Source organism: Astyanax mexicanus, chromosome 12 (assembly GCF_023375975.1).
Source record: "Astyanax mexicanus isolate ESR-SI-001 chromosome 12, AstMex3_surface, whole genome shotgun sequence".
Lineage (NCBI taxonomy): Eukaryota > Metazoa > Chordata > Actinopteri > Characiformes > Acestrorhamphidae > Astyanax > Astyanax mexicanus.
Genome location: NC_064419.1, coordinates 2,397,243 through 2,420,423, shown reverse-complemented (window position 1 = coordinate 2,420,423; position 23,181 = coordinate 2,397,243). Strand labels below are relative to the sequence as shown.

Genomic DNA, 23,181 nt, shown 5'->3' with positions numbered 1-23,181 from the left:
ATATAATATATATATATATATATATAATATAACCCGTAATACTCTAACCCCAAACTGTCCCTTTCTGGATGGATGGATGGATGGATGGATGGATGGATGGATAGATAGATAGATAGATAGATAGATAGATAGATAGATAGATAGATAGATAGATAGATAGATAGATAGATAGATAGATAGATTTCTTTCAAGTACATTTTTTTTGGAATATAGAAAAGTAGATGAAAAAAGAAAATAGAACGAAAAAAAAGATTAAGATGTCCTAACAACCAAAGACAGTAACATAGATAGATAGATAGATAGATATATAGATAGATAGATACATAGATAGATAGATAGATAGATAGATAGATAGATAGATAGATAGATAGATACATAGATAGATAGATAGATAGATAGATAGATAGATAGATAGATAGATAGATAGATAGATAGATAGATAGATAGATAGATAGATAGATAGATACATAGATAGATAGATACATAGATAGATAGATAGATAGATAGATAGATAGATAGATAGATAGATAGATAGATAGATAGATAGATAGATTTTTTTAAAGAAAAATAAGAAAGAAAACAATTAAGATTAACCAAACATTTAACGTCTAAAAAAAAGAAACAAACGAAAATCCAACAGCTTGTTTACAAACTCCCTATTCAAAACGACTGCATTAACATATATATATATATATAAATATATTTAAAATATTACCCACAGTCCTCTAACCCCAAACTGTCCCTTCCAGGTTACGGAAGCAAAGCTCTGATCTGAGAGATACTGTAGATAATTGCCTGCGGAGACGATTTATCTCCCTTTAAAGTGGAGCAAATTTAGTGGAGCACTCCTCTTTTTTTTCTTTTTTTTTTGGGATGGGATGACTTGAAGGAGGAGAGGAGAGGAGAGGAGAGGAGGATCATGTGAGTGAAATGGACTTAATGAGTGTCCAACGCAGGATGGAGGGATGGAGGAGAGTGGAGACGGTGGGCGAGTGACGTTGAGAGAGAGAGAGAGAGAGAGAGAGAGAGAGAGGGAGAGGGAGAGAGAGAGAGAGAAGAAGCAGCAGTCGTGCTTTTTGCTGCTATTCTCACGGTAGTGCTGTAACTGGCAGGAGGAGCTGTCCGCGCGCCGTGGTGCTGAAACCGAAATCCAACGCGTTTTTAAAAGCAAGGTAAGTCGTGCGTATTAACACGTGAAAACGTGCTTTTAAAAAGTTAATTCGTTGCTTATGTGGGCTGTTTGGAGGTTATTTAGATGTCTAGATGATCATGCAGCTTGACGTTCCTGTTGCTGCTCTGCAATGAAGCCGAAGTTGGCATTGCCAGCTTCCTTAAGGGGGGGAATTCTCCATTCCACCTTAAATGGCGCAGCAGTTCCATGGAGCTGCTGCGCCATTTAAGGTGGAATGGAGAATTCCAAAAAGGACGTTTCTGAAAGAGAGAGAGCTAACTTAGTGCATGTGAAAAAAGATCAATCATTTGCATGGTGTGTGACGTAGCATATTGATTACATATATGTATATATATGATTTGCATAACCTTAAAAATTATGCGAAAAGCTTTTTTATTATTTTTATTATTATTTTAATATAGCTTAAAGGTGAGGTTTAACCCCCCCCCCCCCCCCCCCCCCCCAAAACCCCCTAAATCCCACCCCCATCTTTTAAAGCTAAGACTGCAACGACCCTGCAACGTAACCTGGCACTTGTGGTGCCAACATATACATATATATATTTTTTTTATATATATTTTTATTATATATTGCATTCCTTTTGCAAAAGTTACTCTCTCTCTCTCTTCCTGCTACTGTTATATAGGCTAAAAATTTACAGTATAGCATTTACTGTATGTATTATATATTTTGTATATATTTGTACATTTATATACATACATAAATACATTTATACATAATATAAATATGTTTATGATAGCTGTAGTGGTGCAATGCCATAAGATTCATTAGATTTTTCATTTGATTATTAACATACATGATAAGCTTATAATCTTAAAGGAATAAATGAGCTGAAGATGTAAAAGAAAAGCTGTAAAGAAATATATGTGTGAAGAATATATGTAAATATATATATATATATGTGTGTGTGTGTGTGTGTGGGAGCATGTGTGTGTGTGTGGGTGGGTGGTTGAGTTTTGAATGCAGCCAAGCATTAAGAAATGTCGCTCTCTCTCTTTCTCTTTCTCTCTCACTCTCATACGCTCTCACTTGTCCTTCTTTCTTTCTCTTGCTCTCTCTCTCTCTCTCTCTCTCTCTCTCTCTCTCTCTCTCTCTTTCTCTTCATCCTTTCTTTCCCACAGGGTGAACAAACACCTCTTCATCGTCAATATGAGACGAACAGAACGCCACTTATTGAAGGAAACGGAATAAAAACAAGCTCCTTTTTTATCAGTTTCATCCCAAGCTTTCTTTCCGTGCATTCCGAAGCATTTTGGTTGAATACTGTAGTGGATAACCCTGCAGGACCACAGTGCAAGGTGGTGTTTTTTCCAGCTTTACCAGCTTTTCTTTTTGGTATCATTCCTGATGGTGCCATTCCATACAACTGTTCCATATTCAGTACTCAGCTCTGGTGGTGGTGGTCTTCTTATTTGTCCTTTTCTTTTGCATCATTTTCATTGGGTTCAATGGAAAAATGACTAGGGGTTGAGAAGTTAAAAAATAAAATAAAAAATGTTAAATAAGGAGGATAACATCACTACAACTACTGCGTGACCCAGATAACGCCACGTAAGGTTACGAGCACACGTTTAACCCTTCTCTGCCACCTTGTGCCCCCTGGAAATCCTTGGTAACCCCTTGGAAACCACTGGAAACCCTTGGAAACCACTGGAAACCCTTGGAAACCCCTGGAAACCTACCCATGGAAGAAGCGGCAGCTGCAGCATCCGCAGCATCAGCAGCTTCAGCAGCCGCAGCCTCAGCATCCCGCATGCGGGGAGCTCGTTAGTGCGCGGGACCGGCCGCAGGATGCAGTCGGGGACGCGGGCAGTCTGCGCCGGAGGTGGCGCCTCGCTCTGTTGCCTGCTCCTGCTCTGGCTCATCTACACTCACCTGCTCAGAGAAGGTGAGTAAAGCTGGAGGTTCCTGCTTAAAAGCTTGCAAAATGCTTTCTGTAATGATAACTCATACTGGGTACATTGGGTACTTTGGGTTCATTGGTATACAGTTTATCATTGGACGTAAATGAAGCTGATTAGCTGAGATGCACTTTAGTAGCTTGGCTGATTTTTGTAGATTTTGTAGTTCCGTGCTGTGGTGAGTTGTGGTGAAGCTAAGGCATGGTTAGCATGGTGCCCAATGGTGCTAACTTATCTATCTATCTATCTATCTATCTATCTATCTATCTATCTATCTATCTATCTATCTATCTATCTATCTATCTATCTATCTATCTATCTATCTATCTATCTATCTATCTATCTTTTCACTTAGTAATCCTTATACTGACTTTCTACTCAGCTGAGGTAAAGCTTGAGTTAAGCTGTCCATCCTGTCACGTTAAAATATCATGGAATTCAATTTTTTCTTTATAACAGAACAAGAGCAGTTACAATGAACAATTCAACATTTGCAACTCATTAGCTCAACCACATTTTCATCAAATGCCAGTTTTTTTGCTCAATTTCTTCACCCTGTAATGCAACTTACCATGACAGGATGGATGCATGCATGGCTGGAAGATAAATGTGATTTATAAAGTAAATTGAGCTGGAATTTAGCTGGGAAATATATAACAAATATTTTTTTGTGTAGTCTGAAGACTTAATGACGATGCAGTTTGTTTCAAAGTGGAAAAATATGTGTTTTAATCTCAGATTGACTTCCTAAAGTGATTTCTGACACAGTTTGACAAGCTTGTGTCTATGAAACTGGACAAAAGTAGACACTGATACTTAAAAACAGTAGTAAAAGTCATGTTTGGTCTTAATCTGTTTTCTTTGGTCCATATTTTCCCTTTCTGGCAACACTTGAAATCAAAGCATCCTCTACAGAATTGCATCTATAGGACTGGACAACAGATAAAATGTAGAATTAGAGTTAAATTGAAGAGAGCTGACCAATCCAATCCAACCACTGTGCAGCGTCCCCTGTTGATGACATATGATGTGAAGTTTTGACGGTTCCACTAGAACTGGTAGAAATACCGGCTGATTGGCTAAAAACACCATGGTTCTTATAATCCTGAACAAAACTGGTTCAAAACCCAGAGTCCTTTTGGTGGAAAAGTGCTAAGTGAGGTTTCTTAATCTCTAAATCCCCACTTAAAGAGATTAGCTGATGTAGTTTCTATATAAATGGACAAAAGTAGAGATAAAAGGTTAAAAACTGTACTAGAAGTTGTTTTAGTAACACTTTTGGGTATTTGGATGGTCCATAATGTAATTATAGACCTGTGTTCAAAACCTCCAGCAGCACTGCTGTGGCTGTATGGTGGTGCTGTGGGGTCCTGATTATCAAAACTGATCTAAATCTTTTGATTACTTTCCTTTTCTATATTACTGACTAAATGATAATAAATCTGAGGATGAATGAAATTGAATGAGTAATAAAAAGTTAAATTACAATAGAATAAGGTCTGTATTAACGCTCTTATGATGCAGTGTTGAGTGTTAAGTCTATGGGTGCAGGACGTGACTCTTATCTCGTTGATTCACCTGAATACTGACAGACACGTGGTGTCATTCAGCTCAGCTTCGGACTGAAACCACAGCAGGGAAAACAGAGGATATGATAATGTCACGGGGTCTCGCCTCCATCCATTGAATTTCAGTGGGACGTAATACTCGGCTCGGGGTTGTGGGCCATGTCTTAACACACTCGGGGCAGAAACCACAATGCCGAGCGGAGAGTTGCCGGGAGAGACCTGGTGACCTTGTGGTATTGATATGGAAATGCAGAGCAGAATATTGAGAGCAGAATTTGCACCTGCATTCAGAAGCCCCCCGTGCTGAATGTCAGATTGCTGGTAGTGCGAGACTGCAAATCCCAAGCCTCTCTGAAAGGGACACACACACACTCACACACACACGTCCTCATATGGTCATACAGAAGGTCTCTGTGTGTGTGTGTGTGTGTGTGTGTGTGTGTGTGTGTGTGTGTGTTTGTGTGAGTGTGTTTGTGTGTGTATGCTTCTGTGCGCTTGTGCATTCATGCATGTGTGCATATGTGCATGAGCACTCCCTGCCCAGATATGTGTGTGTGTGTGTGTGTGTGTGTGTGCATGCTCGTGTGTGTGTGTGTGTGTGTGTGTGTGTGTGTGTGTGTGTGTGTTTGTGTGAGTCTACACACAGCCTAATAAAAAGCCTGAGAGAATTAGAATCAGGGAAAGTCTCAGAATGGCCTAAAAAAGCCAGTGAAAGCTAGAACTGCATATATATAACTATATATATAACTATATATATATATATATATATATATATATATATATATATATATATATATATATATATATATATATATATAGTATCAGTGTAAATTCTGTACACACCTCAAATTCAGTGTTTTTTTATTATTTTAAAATGTTACGCTACCTCATTCTCCCTGACTCTATTCCACTCTACCAGACTCTATAATACTCTACATCATTCTACCTGACTCTATTTCACTCTACCAGACTCTATAATACTCTACCTCACTCTACCTAACTCTATTTCACTCTACCAGACTCTATACTATACTCTACCTCATTCTACCTAACTCTATTTCACTCTACCAGACTCTATACTACTCTACATCATTCTACCTGACTCTATTTTGCTCTAATTTGCCCTATCTCACTCTATTTCAATCTACCAAACTCAAGAATACTCTACCAGACTCTATAATACTCTACCTCACTCTATACCTGACTCTATTTTGTTATACTTTGCCCTATCTGACTCTATTTCACTCAAAACTCAAGAATTCTCTGCCTCATTCTACCTAACTCTATTTCAATCTACTTTGCTCTATCTGACTCTATTTATTTCTACCAGACTCTATACTATACTCTACCTCATTCAATCTGACTCTATTTTGCCCTATCTGACTCTATTTTACTCTACCAAACTCAATAATACTCTGCCTCATTCTTCCTGACTCTATTTCACTCTACCAGACTCTATAATACTCTACCTCATTCTACCTGACTCTATTTCACTCTACCAGACTCTATAATACTCTACCTCATTCTACCTGACGCTATTTCACTCTGCTTTGCCCATTCTGACTCTATTTTACTCTATCAGACTCTATACTATACTCCACCTCATTCTTCCTGACTCTATTTCATTCTACTTTGCCCCATCTTACTCTGTTTCACTCTACCAAACTCTATAATACTCTACCTCATTCTATCTGACTCTATTTTACTCTACCTGACTCTACTTCACTCTTCTTCACAGAACCTCACTCTGTTTGCCTTTCTTTCACTCTGCCTCGCTCTGCCTCGTAAGCACAGTCTGCAGAGATCTGCAGAAGCGCTCCCTCTTTTGTAGTTTTCTAATAATGCAATTTAATTTTCTTTTATTTATTATTTCATAATAATAAAAGTTGTTATTGTAGCTCTTCTGATTTGTCTTGCTGCCCTGAATTATACTACATTCACTAAGATAAATACTGTTGTCCATTATACTACAAACTTTTAAAACATATTTTAAAGGCAACATCATTTGACAATACCCTGATTTAGTGTCTCACAGAGGAAAAGGTTTGGAATAGTGCTGTATTGTACGTTAGCTGGCTTCACTGTTGGATGAGTAATGGAAGCTTCACCTGTACAGGAGCTAATGAGGCAGTGCTATTAAGCAGTGCAGCGCTGGATGCTGATGAGGACTCATCATATTGTATGTGAGGTTTTTTTGTCTAGCTAATGTGCCAATATGTTCTCTTGCCAGAGAAATATATATATATATATTTTTTCAGTGTTTCTGAAGCAGTCTAACAACTAAAATAATCACGTCTGCATTCTCAATCACGTCTTTAACAATCCGGCCTTGGCAAAGCTCTCACAATAAGCCCTTTTGTGTGTTTGAGAGTAGAAGAGTGGAAATGAATAAACAGATTTAATCACTTCCAACAGTTAACCAAATACACAAGTACCTAAACTCACCTGAGAGCACTATGATGTTCATTTTAAAGGAATACCTTCTTTTATGTGAGACATATGAGTGTATAAAACCATGAGAATGTATGTATTATCTTCAGAAATTCAACTTTCACAAATTTTACTTATTTATATTGTGTGAAAGCAGGATTCACGTAATTTCCGTTAAAGAAAATCAGTCTCCAGCTGTCATTATGAATGTTTTAACCAATAACACTGTGAAAAAAAAGTCGTAGCTGCGCCGTTATGATAGCAATGCGCCAAAGTCAGAGCTCACCTGGCTCTTAAAGTAAATGGCAAAAAGGTAAATGGCACTCTGATTGGTCTAAAGCATGTTACACCCACAAAACACCCATAATTATTTATTAAAAGAATTAATACATTTCTTTTGCACGTTATGAGCCATGATACAAGATACAAGCCAGGTGTACTTTTCCCATGGTTATGATAGCAAAGGCATGAATCAAGCTGCATGGTGCACGGTTAATGAATACGGTAAAATAAGACCCAATGTCTTCATAGGACAAGCCTTCAAGCACCCGATACGTCATCAGAAGCGCTAAAGTTCAGCAACCGAACTGCTGCTACTGCTGGATTACTAGTTAACGTTAGGGCATATTTTATTGTATATCTTAGGAAACGAGGGAGATGGTGCAGAAATTCTTCTAGTTATTATAGTTAATTGCTTAATTCCTTTGTGATGGGGATCTAAAGTTAGCTTTGATTAGCTTTTTTAATTTTTTTTTCCTTCCACCTTAAAAGCTGCGGACCCTACTGTCTTTTGCACTATTTAAGGTGGAACGGAAAAGTTATTACAACTAAAAGGGAAGTTGATTTAACTTTTTTTTTGTATATTTTTGTTATACTGTAAGACGGGATAAATTGAGTTTACTTAACTTTTTTTAAGGCAGCTGGTTTGCTTCATTTTTTTAAGTAATGAGGAATTAAAAAAACTTGAGTTAGCATAAATTAAAACATCAAGTTCATTTAAATTTATTACAACTAAAGGGGAAGTTTACTGATTTATTTGTAAGGTAGCCCAGGGGGCGGAATCACTACACACGGATGGTGAGTGTTGTGGAGAAGCTGTTGGACACACCCTGTATGCAAATAGATTGTGATGGTAGCCAATGGAAAAGAAGCTGTTAATGGCAAAACAGACTAAACTCAGTTATTATAAGTTATAAGTTGGTTCAACTCAAAGATCTCAGTTGGAATATTACAGTATATGTGCCCACAAATTCAGTTCAACCAACTCAAAATAGTAAAATAGTTGAGTATTGGTTAGAAATATCCAATTTTATGTAAAACAGGCTTAAATCACATGTGTCTTCATTACTCTATTGTCTCCAACTAATAGCCATTAGCAGAAGCAGGGAATACTGGTAGTAGCATTGACAGAAATGAACTGTGTCACATTTTAGTGTCCTCCCTCCCTTTTCTAGCACATTCCCGGCACCCAACCGCGCAAATCATCACTCCAACCCGGGCCTTTCCCACCCTAAAACATTATCTGACATGAACTGACTTCAGTGGATCAAAAGCTTAGCCGAGACCCCCGCTGAGACTCAAAGGCAAAAAAAAAAAAAAATTCTGGAACTCATCTATGTGTTGTACACACACACACACACACACATACACACTCACACAATCCCCATGGTTCCACCTCTTCAAAAGTTCACCCACTTGCTCAAAGTGACGTTCCCCCACTCCCGAAATGTCAGAGTGGAATCAGCAACAGGCCCGGCAGCTCCAGCCAAAAAAACACTCATTAACTCTCAGGCACTTTTCATCCGGCGTGAAGGTAATTTCACAGCAGGGCGCCGCGAGTGTTTCGTTTCATAACTCTCTGCGATATTGTTCCACTTCTGTTGTGACTGTGTTAAGCAATTTGCCTCTTTGCCAGGCCAAAAAATACAAAATACAAAATAAAACAATAAATAAAAAAACAAAGGCAGCGTGGATCGTGAGCTGGAGAAAGAAAGTTATCTGCTTCAGTAGTGCAAGAAGAACACAGACTCTATTCTACTCTTTTCTGTTCTGTTTTATTTTTTTACTTTTGCATATAAACAAGGTCGCAGCTGAATAGTTTTAAGACAAGTTGTAGATTTATTCCAGTCTGTTTTTGTGCATTTTTGCACGTGAGTATGATTCATTTGCCGAGTTATACAGCAGTATTTAGATAGATAGACCAGTGATAGCTCCAGAGCTCCAGACTCCAATACCCAGAATGCACCACATACTGACATCTGATCACCTGACGCTTCCTTGAGCACAATCACCGGAATATTTATTTCACCTGTTCACCTCAATATATAATGTATGTCCCTTCACTTCACTTTAAGTCGCTGCCGAGTATTATTTCTGGTTACGTCCGATTTAAGCAATTCGTCTCTTTGCCAGGCCAAAAAATACAAAAATAAAATAATGATAAGAAAACAAAGGCAGCGTGGATCCCGAGCTGGAGAGAGAAAGTTATCTGCTTCAGTAGTGCAAGAAGAACACAAACAGACTGTATAATTTTTTTTTTACTCCGTTCTGCATATAAAGCTGAATTTTAACACAAGCTATGGATTTATTCCAGTCTGTTTTTGTGCATTTTGCACGTGAGTATGATTCATTTGCAGAGTTATACAGCTCCAATACCCAGAATGCACCACACACTGACATGATATCACTAACTTACTTTCTCTCATAACACACCACACCTGGTCATCTGATCACCTGACACAATCACCGGAATATTGATTTCACCTGTTCACCTCAATATACAATGTATGCCCCTTCGCTTCACTTTAAGTCGCAGCCGAGTATTTGTTCTGGTTACGTCCGATTTAAGCAATTTGCCTTTTTGCCAGGCCAAAATAAATAAATAAATAAATAAATAAATAAGAAAACAATAGCACTGTGGATCACGAGCTGGAGAAAGAAAGTTATCAGCTTCAGTAATGCACCACACACTGACATCACTATTTAACTTCCTCCCATGACACTTCTTGGAGCACATTCACAGGAATGATGATGATTTCACCTGTTTAATTCAATATATAATGTATGCCCCTGCACTTCACTCAGTCGCAGTCGAGTATTAGTTATGGTTACGTCCATTTATACAAAGCGTTTCGCTTCTTTTTGTGTATGACCTTTTTGGATGTCTTAACTGCAGTTGTTGCCTTTCCCTATTATACTGCCTGGACTGTTTCACTCTTTCAGTTGTGGAATAAGATCATGGTAATCGTGAATATATCTACACTAATGGGCATGGTGGTCTCGAAATGAGGTGTGTTCAGGTACGTTTCTGCTATGTTGCATATTGGCGTATCTTGGCAACGAAAAACAGGTGAGACACTGACTGAAAAAACCTAGACAGATGTCAACCATCAGATGTTAATTGCTATCTTGGCGATAATTTGTTTTATTTTTTTATTTTTTTTATCTTGGCAGTAAATAGAGTAAATAGTCAACAGCCACATCCCCATTGCACATTCCCAGTGTACATTCTTGCTTGTACTTTTATAAACTTTTACATTTAAAATGAACAGAATGAATGAGTGCAAACGAGCCGTTCAGTTTCCTCTGGTGAGAAGTGTTGGAGATAATCAGGCAGCTGCACCATTAAAATAGTAATCTGCCAAAGTCAGAGTGTGTCTGGCTCTTAAAGTAAATGATAAGTAACGAGCTGATTGGATTCGTTCATGTTTTCGAAAGAATTAGTATATACCTTTTGTTTGTTTTGAGTCGCCAGATCTTCTACTCACTTATCAATTCATGTCCCAACTATCTATCCTTTATCTCCTCCACTCGTTTACTGTGTTCTATTCTATAAGCTCCTCTCTTTGGCTGGATGAAACAGCAGGTTGTTAAGTACAGAAATCATGACTTCAGCTGTACTCCGAGATCAGAGACGACATAATCAATAGGATTGTCCTTTGGCCTCACAGCCAATCATTCACAAGAGTCATTTACAGACCTGCGGAGCTCTCCAAGACTGCCACTCATCACTCTTGTCTCTTTAAGAGGCTTTTAAAAGCTGATATATGTATCTACATATCTTTTTATACATACTTATTATGATTAATGTGTGTAATTAATCTATCTATCTATCTATCTATCTATCTATCTATCTATCTATCTATCTATCTATCTATCTATCTATCTATCTATTCATGACAAAATGCTGCTAATGAGTAGAAGATCTGGGGCTCTATTTTAGTGATCTTTATGCAAGTGGTCTACAGCTTGTTTTACAGTGTGTCAGTGTGTTTTTGCTGTCATAACATCGGGAAAAGTACACATTGGGTAGCTCCAAACCAACAAAAGACATGTGCTGTATTATAGCACACTCTGTCTGTCTGTCTGTCTGTCTGTCTATCTATCTATCTATCTATCTACATTACATTACATTACATTTCATTTGGCAGACGCTTTTGTCCAAAGCGACTTACAATAATGAAGTACAAAAGTAATAGGAATTTAGATAGCCCATTTTTAGATAGGGCTTAAAGGAGGTAGAAGGGAAATAAAGGGATAGAGAAGTGAAGGAGGGGAAGAAGGAAATGGGGTTAGAAGTAGTTAGTGTGTTAGAGGTGTTAGGAGAGTAAGTGCTCTTTGAAGAGCTCTGTCTTCAGGAGTTTATTAAAGATAGTGAGAGATTCTCCTGATCTGGTAGTAGAAGGTAGTTAGTTAGAGGTGTTAGGAGAGTAAGAGCTCTTTGAAGAGCTCTGTCTTCAGGAGTCTCTTAAAGATAGCGAGAGATTCTCCTGATCTGGTAGTAGAAGGTAGTTAGTTAGAGGTGTTAGGAGAGTAAGAGCTCTTTGAAGAGCTCTGTCTTCAGGAGTCTCTTAAAGATAGCGAGAGATTCTCCTGATCTGGTAGTAGAAGGTAGTTAGTTAGAGGTGTTAGGAGAGTAAGAGCTCTTTGAAGAGCTCTGTCTTCAGGAGTTTATTAAAGATAGCGAGAGATTCTCCTGATCTGGTAGTGGAAGGTAGTTAGTTAGAGGTGTTAGGAGAGTAAGAGCTCTTTGAAGAGCTCTGTCTTCAGGAGTTTATTAAAGATAGTGAGAGATTCTCCTGATCTGGTAGTAGAAGGTAGTTAGTTAGAGGTGTTAGGAGAGTAAGTGCTCTTTGAAGAGCTCAGTCTTCAGGAGTTTATTAAAGATAGTGAGAGATTCTCCTGATCTGGTAGTAGAAGGTAGTAAGTTAGAGGTGTTAGGAGAGTAAGTGCTCTTTGAAGAGCTCAGTCTTCAGGAGTTTATTAAAGATAGTGAGAGATTCTCCTGATCTGGTAGTAGAAGGTAGTTAGTTAGAGGTGTTAGGAGAGTAAGTGCTCTTTGAAGAGCTCTGTCTTCAGGAGTTTATTAAAGATAGTGAGAGATTCTCCTGATCTGGTAGTAGAAGGTAGTTAGTTAGAGGTGTTAGGAGAGTAAGTGCTCTTTGAAGAGCTCTGTCTTCAGGAGTTTATTAAAGATAGTGAGAGATTCTCCTGATCTGGTAGTGGAAGGTAGTTTGTTCCACCATTGGGGAACTCTGTATGAGAACAGTCTGGATTTACATTAAGAACAGTCTGGAATTATCTATCTATCCCTATTGTTTTACATCGTGTCAATGTGTCTTTGCTATCATAACGACGGGAAAAGTACATATTGGGAAGCTCAAAACCAACAAAAGGCATGTGCTGTATTAAAACAAAGAGCATCGCAACACACCTTGCATAGAGTGTAAGACCAAGTGTAAGGCTATCTATCTGTCTGTTTGTCTGTCTGTCTGTCCTTCCTGTCTATCTATCTATCTATCTATCTATCTATCTATCTATCTATCTATCTATCTATCTATCTATCTATCTATCTAAATGAAAGTAGCTGTTGAAGAAAGTCCCTGTCTCTCTCTCTCTTTCTCTCTCTCTCTCTCTCTGCTTGTCTTTCTACTCGCTGGAATGAAGAGTGACCCGAGATCAATGTTTTAAAGAGGGAAAATCCGAGCGGCTCCAGATTGAATGGCCCTGATTTCCTTTAACTTTTCCGAGTCTCAGAAATCCTCAGTTCTCCCCTGTTTCTAACTGGGTCTCTAACCCGAAACGCCAGAAGACAAAGAGAGTTTTATTCTAGGAATCCCTTTTTTAATGAAACACTGAGAGAAATCCCTTTTCCACTCGTTATTTTATGTGCGGCTGAGGTCGTCTGTGCGTCTTACTGCCTGTTCCTGTTCAGGGTTCGGTAATTGGGTCTGGATCTCTGCCTAATTGTTACTGGGATTCATTGATGCTAACAACACTGGGAATCTTACCTTCCAGTTGTATGAGGGTTGCCTTGTTTCCATGTTCCAGGCACTTTTGAAAGGCTCAGGATTAGACAGGTTGAACTCTTAGGTGGACCAATTTTGTAGTTGTAAAGATGATGTAGAATTCTTGACCATCCAAGTGGCAGAAATGAACCTTTAGCAGCAACTACATTGTTTAATATTTTCCAACCCTGGATATATAAATATGTACAACCAATCTAGAAAAAGCTGGAATGGTGTGAAAATATAGAAAATAGAACATATATGAGATATTGACAGTAAGACATTTTACCATTTGGTAAAACACACCCTATATTATAAATAATATCATCAAAAAATTCAGAGAATCTGAACAAGGTCGACTTTCAGCATTAGTATTGTATACCACCCTATATACACTACACTTCAATACTACCATTTTTACTTTCCCATACTAACTTATACTTCCCCCATATTAGCTTATTCTACCCTATATTACCTTATACGTCATACTATCATATACTAATATTTCTTTCATATATATATATATACCCCCTTATTACATTAGATTACCCTCTATTATCCATACCTACCATTTACTACCTATATTACCCTAAAGTAATTTATACTCCCTACACTACTCTATACTATCCTATATATTCACAATATTACCATACACTATACTCTCTATAAATCCTACACTACCTTATACTCCCCTATACTGTTTTATACTACCTTAACTGCTCTATACTACCCTATACTATGCACAAGTGTCTAGCAGGTGCTTCTCAATAGTGATTTTTTATTAGTTGGAATGGGCTGTGGCCAGTGACTGGAAACAACTGGAAACGACAATCGATTCATGACACAATTTGTAAGAGGTCGCTATAGACTTTCTAAAATGCAGAATTTTCTGCCAAAACTACACATAATTAGATAATTACACTTTACTTTAGTATGCTTTTACATGTAATTCCTTAATTCTGATGGAAACCAAGCTGGTGAGTCCTCCTCATTGGTGTCCGATTACAATATATTTGACATAAACAATATATTTAGAACAAACAGCTCTTTTTGGATGGTTTGTAAGTTCTGTAAGTGTACAGATATGTGTGGGCCTGGTTTCTGGGTCTCTGAGAGTCGCCCTAAATCCTGCCCCGCCGGCTCCCCCACAAAGCCGGCCATCCGTCAAACAGCCGACAGGAAATCAAAGAGCCTGGCTGAAGGCCTGAGAGCGGCCAGATGGATGAGCTGTCATCACCCGCACCGCTGCCACTTTATTTAACAATACATTTAGAAATGTCACGCTGCCGTCTGCACAGTCAGCCACACACACACACACACACACACACACACGTACTGCTCACCACCATCATACATACCACACACACCACACACCCTGTCATGTCTGCATATGAGCTCATGCATGTGTTCATGCAGAAGCAGGAGATTTGTGAGGGGTCCTAGAATAGAAAACACTACTGTCCTTGGTTTAGTTGAATAATGAGAGTTTGGTATATTATTAATATCTTTATTAATAAGAAAATCCGGCATAATACAAATAGAGCTATAAAATAGGTCAATTCCAAAAGCCTCAAAACTCTTACATAACAGTAAAGTAAAGTGTGTTTACCTGCATTTAATATTCTACTACAAAAATATTTCTGCAGTTATTTTATAATTCTAATGGTCATAAAAACTAGTTTTTTAGATCATTATTATTGTCTGATAATGAGACCTGGATTAGAACCAGTAATCAGATTTCTACTCCTGAGACTCCTGAGACAAGAATAAAAAAAAACAAAAAACAAATATTTACATTTTTTTTGGTTTGGTGTCAGAAATGATATGCTTCTATGACCAATTTGGACGGCTCCCTTATTGGGAAGTCACAATAAGAAAATCAAAGATCACCACCCTGTAGATAAACTGAAGAAACAAAGAAACATTATTACTGTCACTTTGGTTGAGAAGAGCAGAATTAGCCAGCAGACTTCGTCTGAGTGAGGGATCTGCACCTACTGTCTGTAGCAAGTCAGCAGATGATTAGGTTTAGCTTGAAGTAGCTTGTTTGTTTGTGCTTTGCTATTAAGCACAAGCTATTACTTGCAGGTGGTAAAAGCTCAGAATGTACACTGCGTGGCCAGCAACAGCTTATTTGCATAAAATAAACGGCTCATTCTGAAAGTGATGGAAACTGGTAAGTACAGAGCTGATGAGATCTTTATGTTTATGTGAGAGGGATTTCGTGCAAATAATAAAAATATATACCAGTGGAATAATCCACTTTCAAGAATTAAAAATAGGTTAAAAATACAATCAAAAGGTCATATTCTTACAAAATCTTGACAGCAATGTAAAAATGAGATATGACTGATGTTTCAATTAGATTTATAGCTTTTATTGTGTTTCTTTTTTAAATATTTACACAGTGTATGTAATGTATATTTCTGTGTGTGTTTGTGCATTTGTGCAAGAAGACGTGTTGTGTGGGAGGGGTGCTAAAGCACGGCTGTGTGGGTGACTGTGTGTGATATATGTGTTTGTGAGTGTGTGGGAATCTCATGCATGGAAGACTTTATGTGTTATGTGTGTGTGCACAAGTGTGTGTATGTTAGTGTGTGTGTGTATAAAAAAGAGTGAAAGAGTGAGTGAGTGGCAGTCACCCCTACAGTCCATTTGTGTTTGGACGCACACACACACACACACACACACACACTCTGTACAGCAGTGTTGAGGATGTTGGGTATGAATAAAAGATGAGGTGTGGCGTAGCGTCCTCTCTGCATGTATATTGTGTTGTCATTATATAACGCAGGTGAGCTGGAACACACTTTCTTCCAGCAGCGGCGGCTCGCAGCACGGGAGCTCTAATGGTGGACTGTGTCAGGAACGTGGCATCGTGGTGGGGTGGCAGGAAGTGTGTGTGTGTGTGTGTGTGTCTTTGTGTAGGACTCGAGATAATGAATCTCACACTGAACAAAAATCATGCATAAAATTTACTTAAAAAAATTTCCACAACTTTCTGCATTTGCTTTTTTTTTAAAGTATATTTTAATTTCTGATAAATCTAAGTAACTTCAACTCGTTTTTTTAAGACTTAAATGTTACACAGAGTAAATAAGTAAACTTCATTTATTTTTACTGAATCAATCCTTTCTTTTAGTAAACTTGACTTATGACAGAATGGTCCTGTATTTGGCTCCATCCATCTTCCCATCAGTTTTAACACTTTTCAGTTTTTTATTTCTAAAAAAAAGTTGTAAATATCCAATGAATTTCGTTCCCACTTGTTGTTGATTCTTCACAAAAAATCGCAATTTCATATCTTTATGATCGAAGCCTGAAATGTGGCAAAATGTTGAAAGGTTCAAGGGGGCCAAATACTTTTGCAAGGCACTGTAGCTTAAGTCATAAGTAAGTCGCTTTCGATAAGAGCTTAAGCTGGATGTCATAAATGAGATTTTAAATGTTAATAGCAATAAGAGCTGAGTGTGTGGGAGAAACAATTATTATTAATATTAATTATTGTTGTTTATTATTGTCTATTCTTTAATTCTTCTGTTTTGGGGAGCTTAAAAATAGCTTTTTATTTTATTCTATTGTCTTCAATAGAAGAAAAAAGTGTTCCACCTTAAATTCTGCAGCCTCTGCTGTCTGTTGCACCATTTAAGGTGGAACAGGAAAGTTGAGACAAAGTAATCGTGATTTTTTTTTTGTATGCTTGTTGTAAAGAAAATGACCATAAAACATTGAAATGGAGCATTAAAATCTTGTAGAGGTTATCTTAACCTGTTTGCCTCTTAATGCTGGAGTCTTTGGTTCAAGTCCCTACCTGGGGACTGGATGGGGTCTCTGTTCTCTGTAATATTGTATGTATTTGGGTTCCTCTGGGGAATTTGATTTCTTTTTTTTTCCTCATGGAAAAATTAGCTCTGATTTGTGTAAATAAATGATATTGGCGTTTTTTTTCTTGTTGAGAGTACACTGTCCTGCTGCTTCTGCCGCTGGTGTGAGCTGGTTGAGCACTGAGGGTGAAGGAGAGAGAGTGAGTGGAGTGCTGATTGTAAAGCGTCCTTGAGTACAGAGTATGAGAGAAAGCTGCTGTATACGTGTAACTTTCATTCATTCAAGATATACAGAATAAACAGCCAGAGGGTTGTAGGTACTCCCACTCACAGGCTGCTGTATTTACTGCATGAACTGTGCGTGGCTTGAGTTAAGGATTTAACTGATGTTTTTCTAAGGAATGGTCAGGTCATCGTAAAACTCTACTAACCTGAAAAACAGGCAGCACCAATCAAACGAGCCAAAAATCTCCCAAAGAGAAGGAAGCAGAAATGAAATATTTAAATATGCATGGCTGCAAGTGTAGCTTCTTTATTTATTTATTTTACTGAATGAATTGCGTAGCTACATATACCGAAATGGGCATCTAAATGCATGAGAGGATTAAAAAATTATAAAAGAAATAACAATTTTAGAGTTGTTTTGGCCTCCGTCATTTGATAAGCCGTGGTTTTATGTTTTTTGGATACAATCCGGGTTAGCACCCCTTTGAACATCCCTTTCAGACAGCTTCCTCTTACAGCGTCCACAGTTAATCCTGTTGGATGTGGTTGGTGCTTCTTGGTGGTATGCTGACATTACCCTGGATACCGTGGCTCTTGATGCATCACAAAGACTTGCTGTCTTGGTCACAGATGCTCCAGCAAGACGTGCACCAACAATTTGTCCTCTTTTGAACTCTGGTATGTCTCCCATAATGTTATAGTGTGCATTGCAATATTTAGAGCAGAACTGTGCTCTTACCCTGCTAATTGAACCTTCACACTCTTCATGCTCTTACTGGTGCACCAGGATGCTCCAATTTAGCCATGAAACCTAAAATCCCACACTAAAATGATGACAGGTTCAGTTTCATTGTCCAACCCCTGTACATACAGTTAATATATGACTTTATACAGTGTGGAAATTTTTACTTTTGCGGTAGAGTCATTTTAACATGAGTACAAAGTTAAAAAGTTATCCAAAAGCAGTGTGTAAGACTGGTGCAGGAGGAGAACATGATGCCAAGATGCATGAAAACTGTCTGGATCACTGATTCTTTCTGCTATAGTTTATAGTTTTATTCGTGTAGATTTCTGGATTTATGCTCGGCATGATGACGCCCACTACCGTTTTTACCACAGGGCTACAGCATCTGCCGTTTTTTACTGCGGTAACGAACCTGATTGGGCTGATGAAGTGTTCGGTAATGAGCAGGAGAGGCTCTAAACCTGCCGGTGCTTTTTCACTGCCTCTAAAGAGTTGAGGTGGACAACTCTGAGCTTCATCACTTTCAATCAAGTAGGACTAAAACGGAAAGAGAGAGAGAGAGAGAGAGAGAGGAAGAAAGAAGTGAGAGTCCACCATCTGGGGCTGAAGCTTATTGAAGCACTCCTGCTCTCTCTCTCTTTCTCTCTCTCTCTCTCTTTCTCTTCCATTCTTTTACATTTTTTATTTTTCATTTTATTTGTAAATATTTTGTTCTGAATTTCTCCCAAATTTACATGGCCAGTTACCCAACCCACTCATCAGGACTCCTATCCCCTATCACTAGCGATGTCCCTCTCTCGGGGCTCCGATAGCCGATGGCAAGCTACATGAACCGGATTCGAACTAGGATTCAATCTCCTGATCATATAGTGGCAGCGCTCTTTATCCTTAAAAAAACGTTCTTTAATATTCATAGATCCTCAGATGAAAAGGCCCATTGCATGAGGTGTTTCTTGGGGTGTTAGAACAATATACCTGAGAGTATAAAGTTATAAAGTTATACAAAAGCAGTGTGTAAGACTGGTGGAGGAGAACATGATGCCAAGATGCATGAAAACTGTGATTAAAAAACAGAGTTATTGCACCAAATATTGATATATATGTATATATATATATATGTGTGTGTGTGTGTATGTGTGTGTGTGTGTGTGTGTATATTCCCTACATGATCTGAGTGCTCTCGTTGCCCCAGTGCATGTAGATTCCAATCATCTGAAAGAGAGACAAGCCTCCAGTGCTGACGCCACACACACACACACACACACACGCATAAACACACACACACACACACACACACACACAGGAAGCCCTCCTGTCACAGCAATTAACTTCACACACACTGACAGACTGACTGTCATAGCTTTGGGCACATCAGAATCCCTGTCTGTCTGTCTGAATCTCTCTCTCTCTCTCTCTCTCTCTCTCTCTCTCTCTCTCTCTCTCTCTCTCTCTCTTTTTCTCTGTGGGCTTTAAGGCTTATCTCACTCGGCCCATTCATCTGTTTGTTGTTGAAACATGGGAAGGGTATCTGATATCTGATGCTGCAGCTTTCCAGGCAGACACAGCTGGAAAGCACACACACACACACATATACACACACACTTACACACACACACACATATACACACACACTTACACATACACACACAGCAACAGCTGTGCACTGCTGTCTCCCTTCAGGACCATGTTTACATGTTAATGTGCATGCGAATGCGTCTGTTCAGCGCTCCGCCGCGCGCCTTATCGCATCTGCGCATTCGCGTTCTGGCGTGTGAAGGCGTGAGAGTGTGTTTTTGAGTAAACTCAAATGAAACGAGACGAACGGGGGGTCCTCAGTGGAGATAAAAGGCCTTTTAATGCTCTTATCTAAATTGTGAGTGCTGGAGGATTTGGAGGACATGGGCGACGGTGGAGAGGTTCATACTGTCGGAGTCAATGGGAGAAAGAGAGAGAGAGAAAGCGCGAGAGAGAGAGAGAGAGAGAAAGAGAGAGGTGACCTTCAGCTGGTCCTGCAGCCTCACTCTGGTTCCCGTCTTCACTATAATGATGTCTGGTGGGGTTTCTCTCTCTTTCCTCTCCATAAAGACGCCCCCATCAGCGAGGAGGTTAAAACAATTTTAATAGCCTCCTCACAAAAGCTTGTGGCTGGAAAAACGCCATTATCTACGTCTTGTTCACGGCCAGAAGAGGTGGAAACTACGAGTCCTCTCAGCCAATTGTTATGCTCTTTATGGTTATTACCTTTACACATGCTATCATCACACCGTTCACACTGTAAAGCTCCAGAGCCCATGCGTTCGGCCATATAAAGGGTCTCATAGAACAAGGCTTCTCAACTGCTCTCAGTTTAAGACTCACATTTTCTTATCTCATAGTCATTAAGATTGATTTTTTACATCTGTAGTAGAATCCTTTGGTTTCTATGGTCCAAATAAGTTGAGGAGTTGTTTTATTTGGACCGTTTCTACCTCTGTTTGGTTTGTTTTCACACAGGCATTAAAACCTAAAAGCACCAAAATACGCACCAACAAACCACGCAATTGGTTGGTCAGAGCTGTCTGGTGCGTTGGGAGCAAGAAAGTAAATCTAGCAAGAAGATACTGTGTTCCAGCGCAAATATCTGTGCAGTGTGAAGCTGCTTTAACACATAATGCTGAAAATTTTTCGCTGTGCTTTCAAAAACACCGTTTTTAGCAAAGAGTTGTGTGGCTGTGAGCAGTGAACACAGCACAGACTGTGCTCAGTGTGTAAACAGCATGGAGCAGCACAGCGAGCGCTTGTTTATCACTGTGGTCATTAGTATTACCACCTAAAAATAATGAGTTTCTTTGATTTTACCAAACTGAAAAAGATGGATGATCACAAGCCACCAAAGTAAAGGCAGTAGTAAAGGCATAAACGTATCCAAAAGCAGTGTGTAAGACTGGTGGAGGAGAACATGATGCCAAGATGCATGAAAATCGTGATTAAAATCCAGGATTATTTCACCAAATTTTGATTTCTGACTACTACAAAAGCTGTAGTACACCAGATTACAGCATTAGTCCTTGTCTCAGCCATTTTGGTAGCTTTTAACTACTGCTAAAGCTTTAGCACTCTGGATAACAGCATCAGTCATTGCTTTAGTTGGCTGGATTTAGCTTTTAGCCATTACAAAATGTCCAATTCACCAGATTACAGTATTGGTTCTTGGTTCTGTCATTGTGTTAGCTTTTAGCCACTACTAAAGCTTTAGCACTCTGGATAACAGCATCAATCATCGTTTTGCTTGGCTGGTTTTAGCTTTTAACCACTAGTAAAGCTCTAGCGCTCTGAATAACAGCATTGTTCCTGTTATCGCTCACTATTATCCACAGTGCTAGATCTTCAGTAGTGGTTAAAAGCTAACACAATGACCGAAGCAAAGCCCAGCTCTATGATCTGGTTCACTGAAGCTTTTAGCTGATACCAAAGCTCCAGCACTCAGGATAACAGCATTACTCCTTACCTTTGTCCTCTGGTGTTAGCTTTTAGCTGATGCTAAACCTTCAGCACACCAGATAACAGCATTGATCTTTGCTTTGGTTTCGTAGTGTTAGATTTTATCTGCTCCAAAAGCTCCAGAGCGTTGGATAACTGGATCAGTCTATCCTGGATTGCTTTACTTTCAGCCCATTTTGGTTCAATTCCATATTCTCTAGAAGAAGCCAATGCGTTTAGCCTCTACACGGGTAATGGCCTCAGTTTATATACATTTTAAAAAGGTATAAACAATATATTCACACTATAAAGTGCACCTAAAATCCTTTATTTACCCAAAAATCACCTTATGTATGAATTTTACCAGTCAGGTATTAAGCACAAAGAATATATTTTATTCTAGAGTTTAGTTCTTGAGCACTGAGACTCGAGATTGAAGCAGTATTAGCATTAGCTTCTAACCTTGCTAAGCGCTAGTTAGCTCTTTTTGCTGTTCAGAGTTGAGTATATTGACCTGCAGCTTGCTGCTAACCCCGGCTAGCATTGTTGGAACAGCATTAGCATTCCCTGCTAACCGCTTGTAAGCTCTTTCGCCGTTCAGAGGTGAGCATTAACAGCATGTAGCCTGCTCCTAACCCTGGTTAGCACTGCTGGAGCAGCATTAGCATTACCCACCAACCTCGCTAAGTGCACTTTCGCCATTCAGAGGTGAGAATGTTAGACAGTAGCGTGCTGCTAACCCCGGCTAGTACTGCTGGAGAAGCATTAGCATTACCCACCAATTGCTGTATGTGCTAGTTATTTTGTGCTAGTTTGGGAAGCATTAGCATTATTCGCTAATCGTCCTAATTGCTAGTTAGCTCTTTTGCCTTTTAGAGGTGAGTATATCAGTAGCTTACTACTAACCCCGGCTAGCACTGTTGGAACAGCATTAGCATTACCCGCAAACCAAGCTAAGCGTAAGTTACCACTTCAGGTTCAGAGGTGAGTGTATTGGACTTCCTGTTTATCATCTTAAAAGAAGCTAGTGCGAAAAATATGTTACATTTATGTTAACTTTTTTGACATATTTTAAAGGTGTTCTGTCCCTCTAGCCATCTTTTTTTTCTTACAACACATTTACAACAAGAACTTACTGTTCACTTGCTGCCTAATATATATATATATAGATTACTTTTGGCAGATGCTATTGGAAACTCATTATCATTGTTCATTTTTATTCCATTCATCTTTAATTTCTGTTGTTGTTATAACATATACTGTATTTCCACAATTAAAAATTAAGCTTTTTACCTTTTTTTAAACATATTTACCCAAACACAACTAATGCATGTCCAAAACTTTTTTGATGAATAATGTAAAAAAAAAAAATAAATCCCAGAGCAACTTTCCTTATATAAAAAAGCCCCCATCCCATCATGAAATGCTTTGGCTTTTTTATTTGACTCCCAAAAAGCAGAGTAAATTGATGTTCAGCTTTAGGTCTTTCACTCTGCTCCAGCAGAACTGCTTCAGTCAGTATCTCAGCTATCTGTAAAAGTGCAGCTGTC

General features: G+C 38.7%; 1 protein-coding gene across 1 annotated transcript in view; it reads left to right on the top strand.

The window, feature by feature from the left end:
* The first annotated feature begins 999 nt into the window (after positions 1-999).
* tafa5l (TAFA chemokine like family member 5, like) overlaps positions 1,000-23,181 on the top strand; it is a 76,678-nt gene continuing 54,496 nt past the window's right edge. Inside the window, exons 1-2 of the mRNA XM_022670620.2 lie at positions 1,000-1,172; positions 2,314-3,080. Coding sequence (XP_022526341.2) covers positions 2,984-3,080 — 97 coding nt within the window. The 5' untranslated portion in view covers positions 1,000-1,172; positions 2,314-2,983. The remainder of the gene's footprint in view (positions 1,173-2,313; positions 3,081-23,181) is intronic.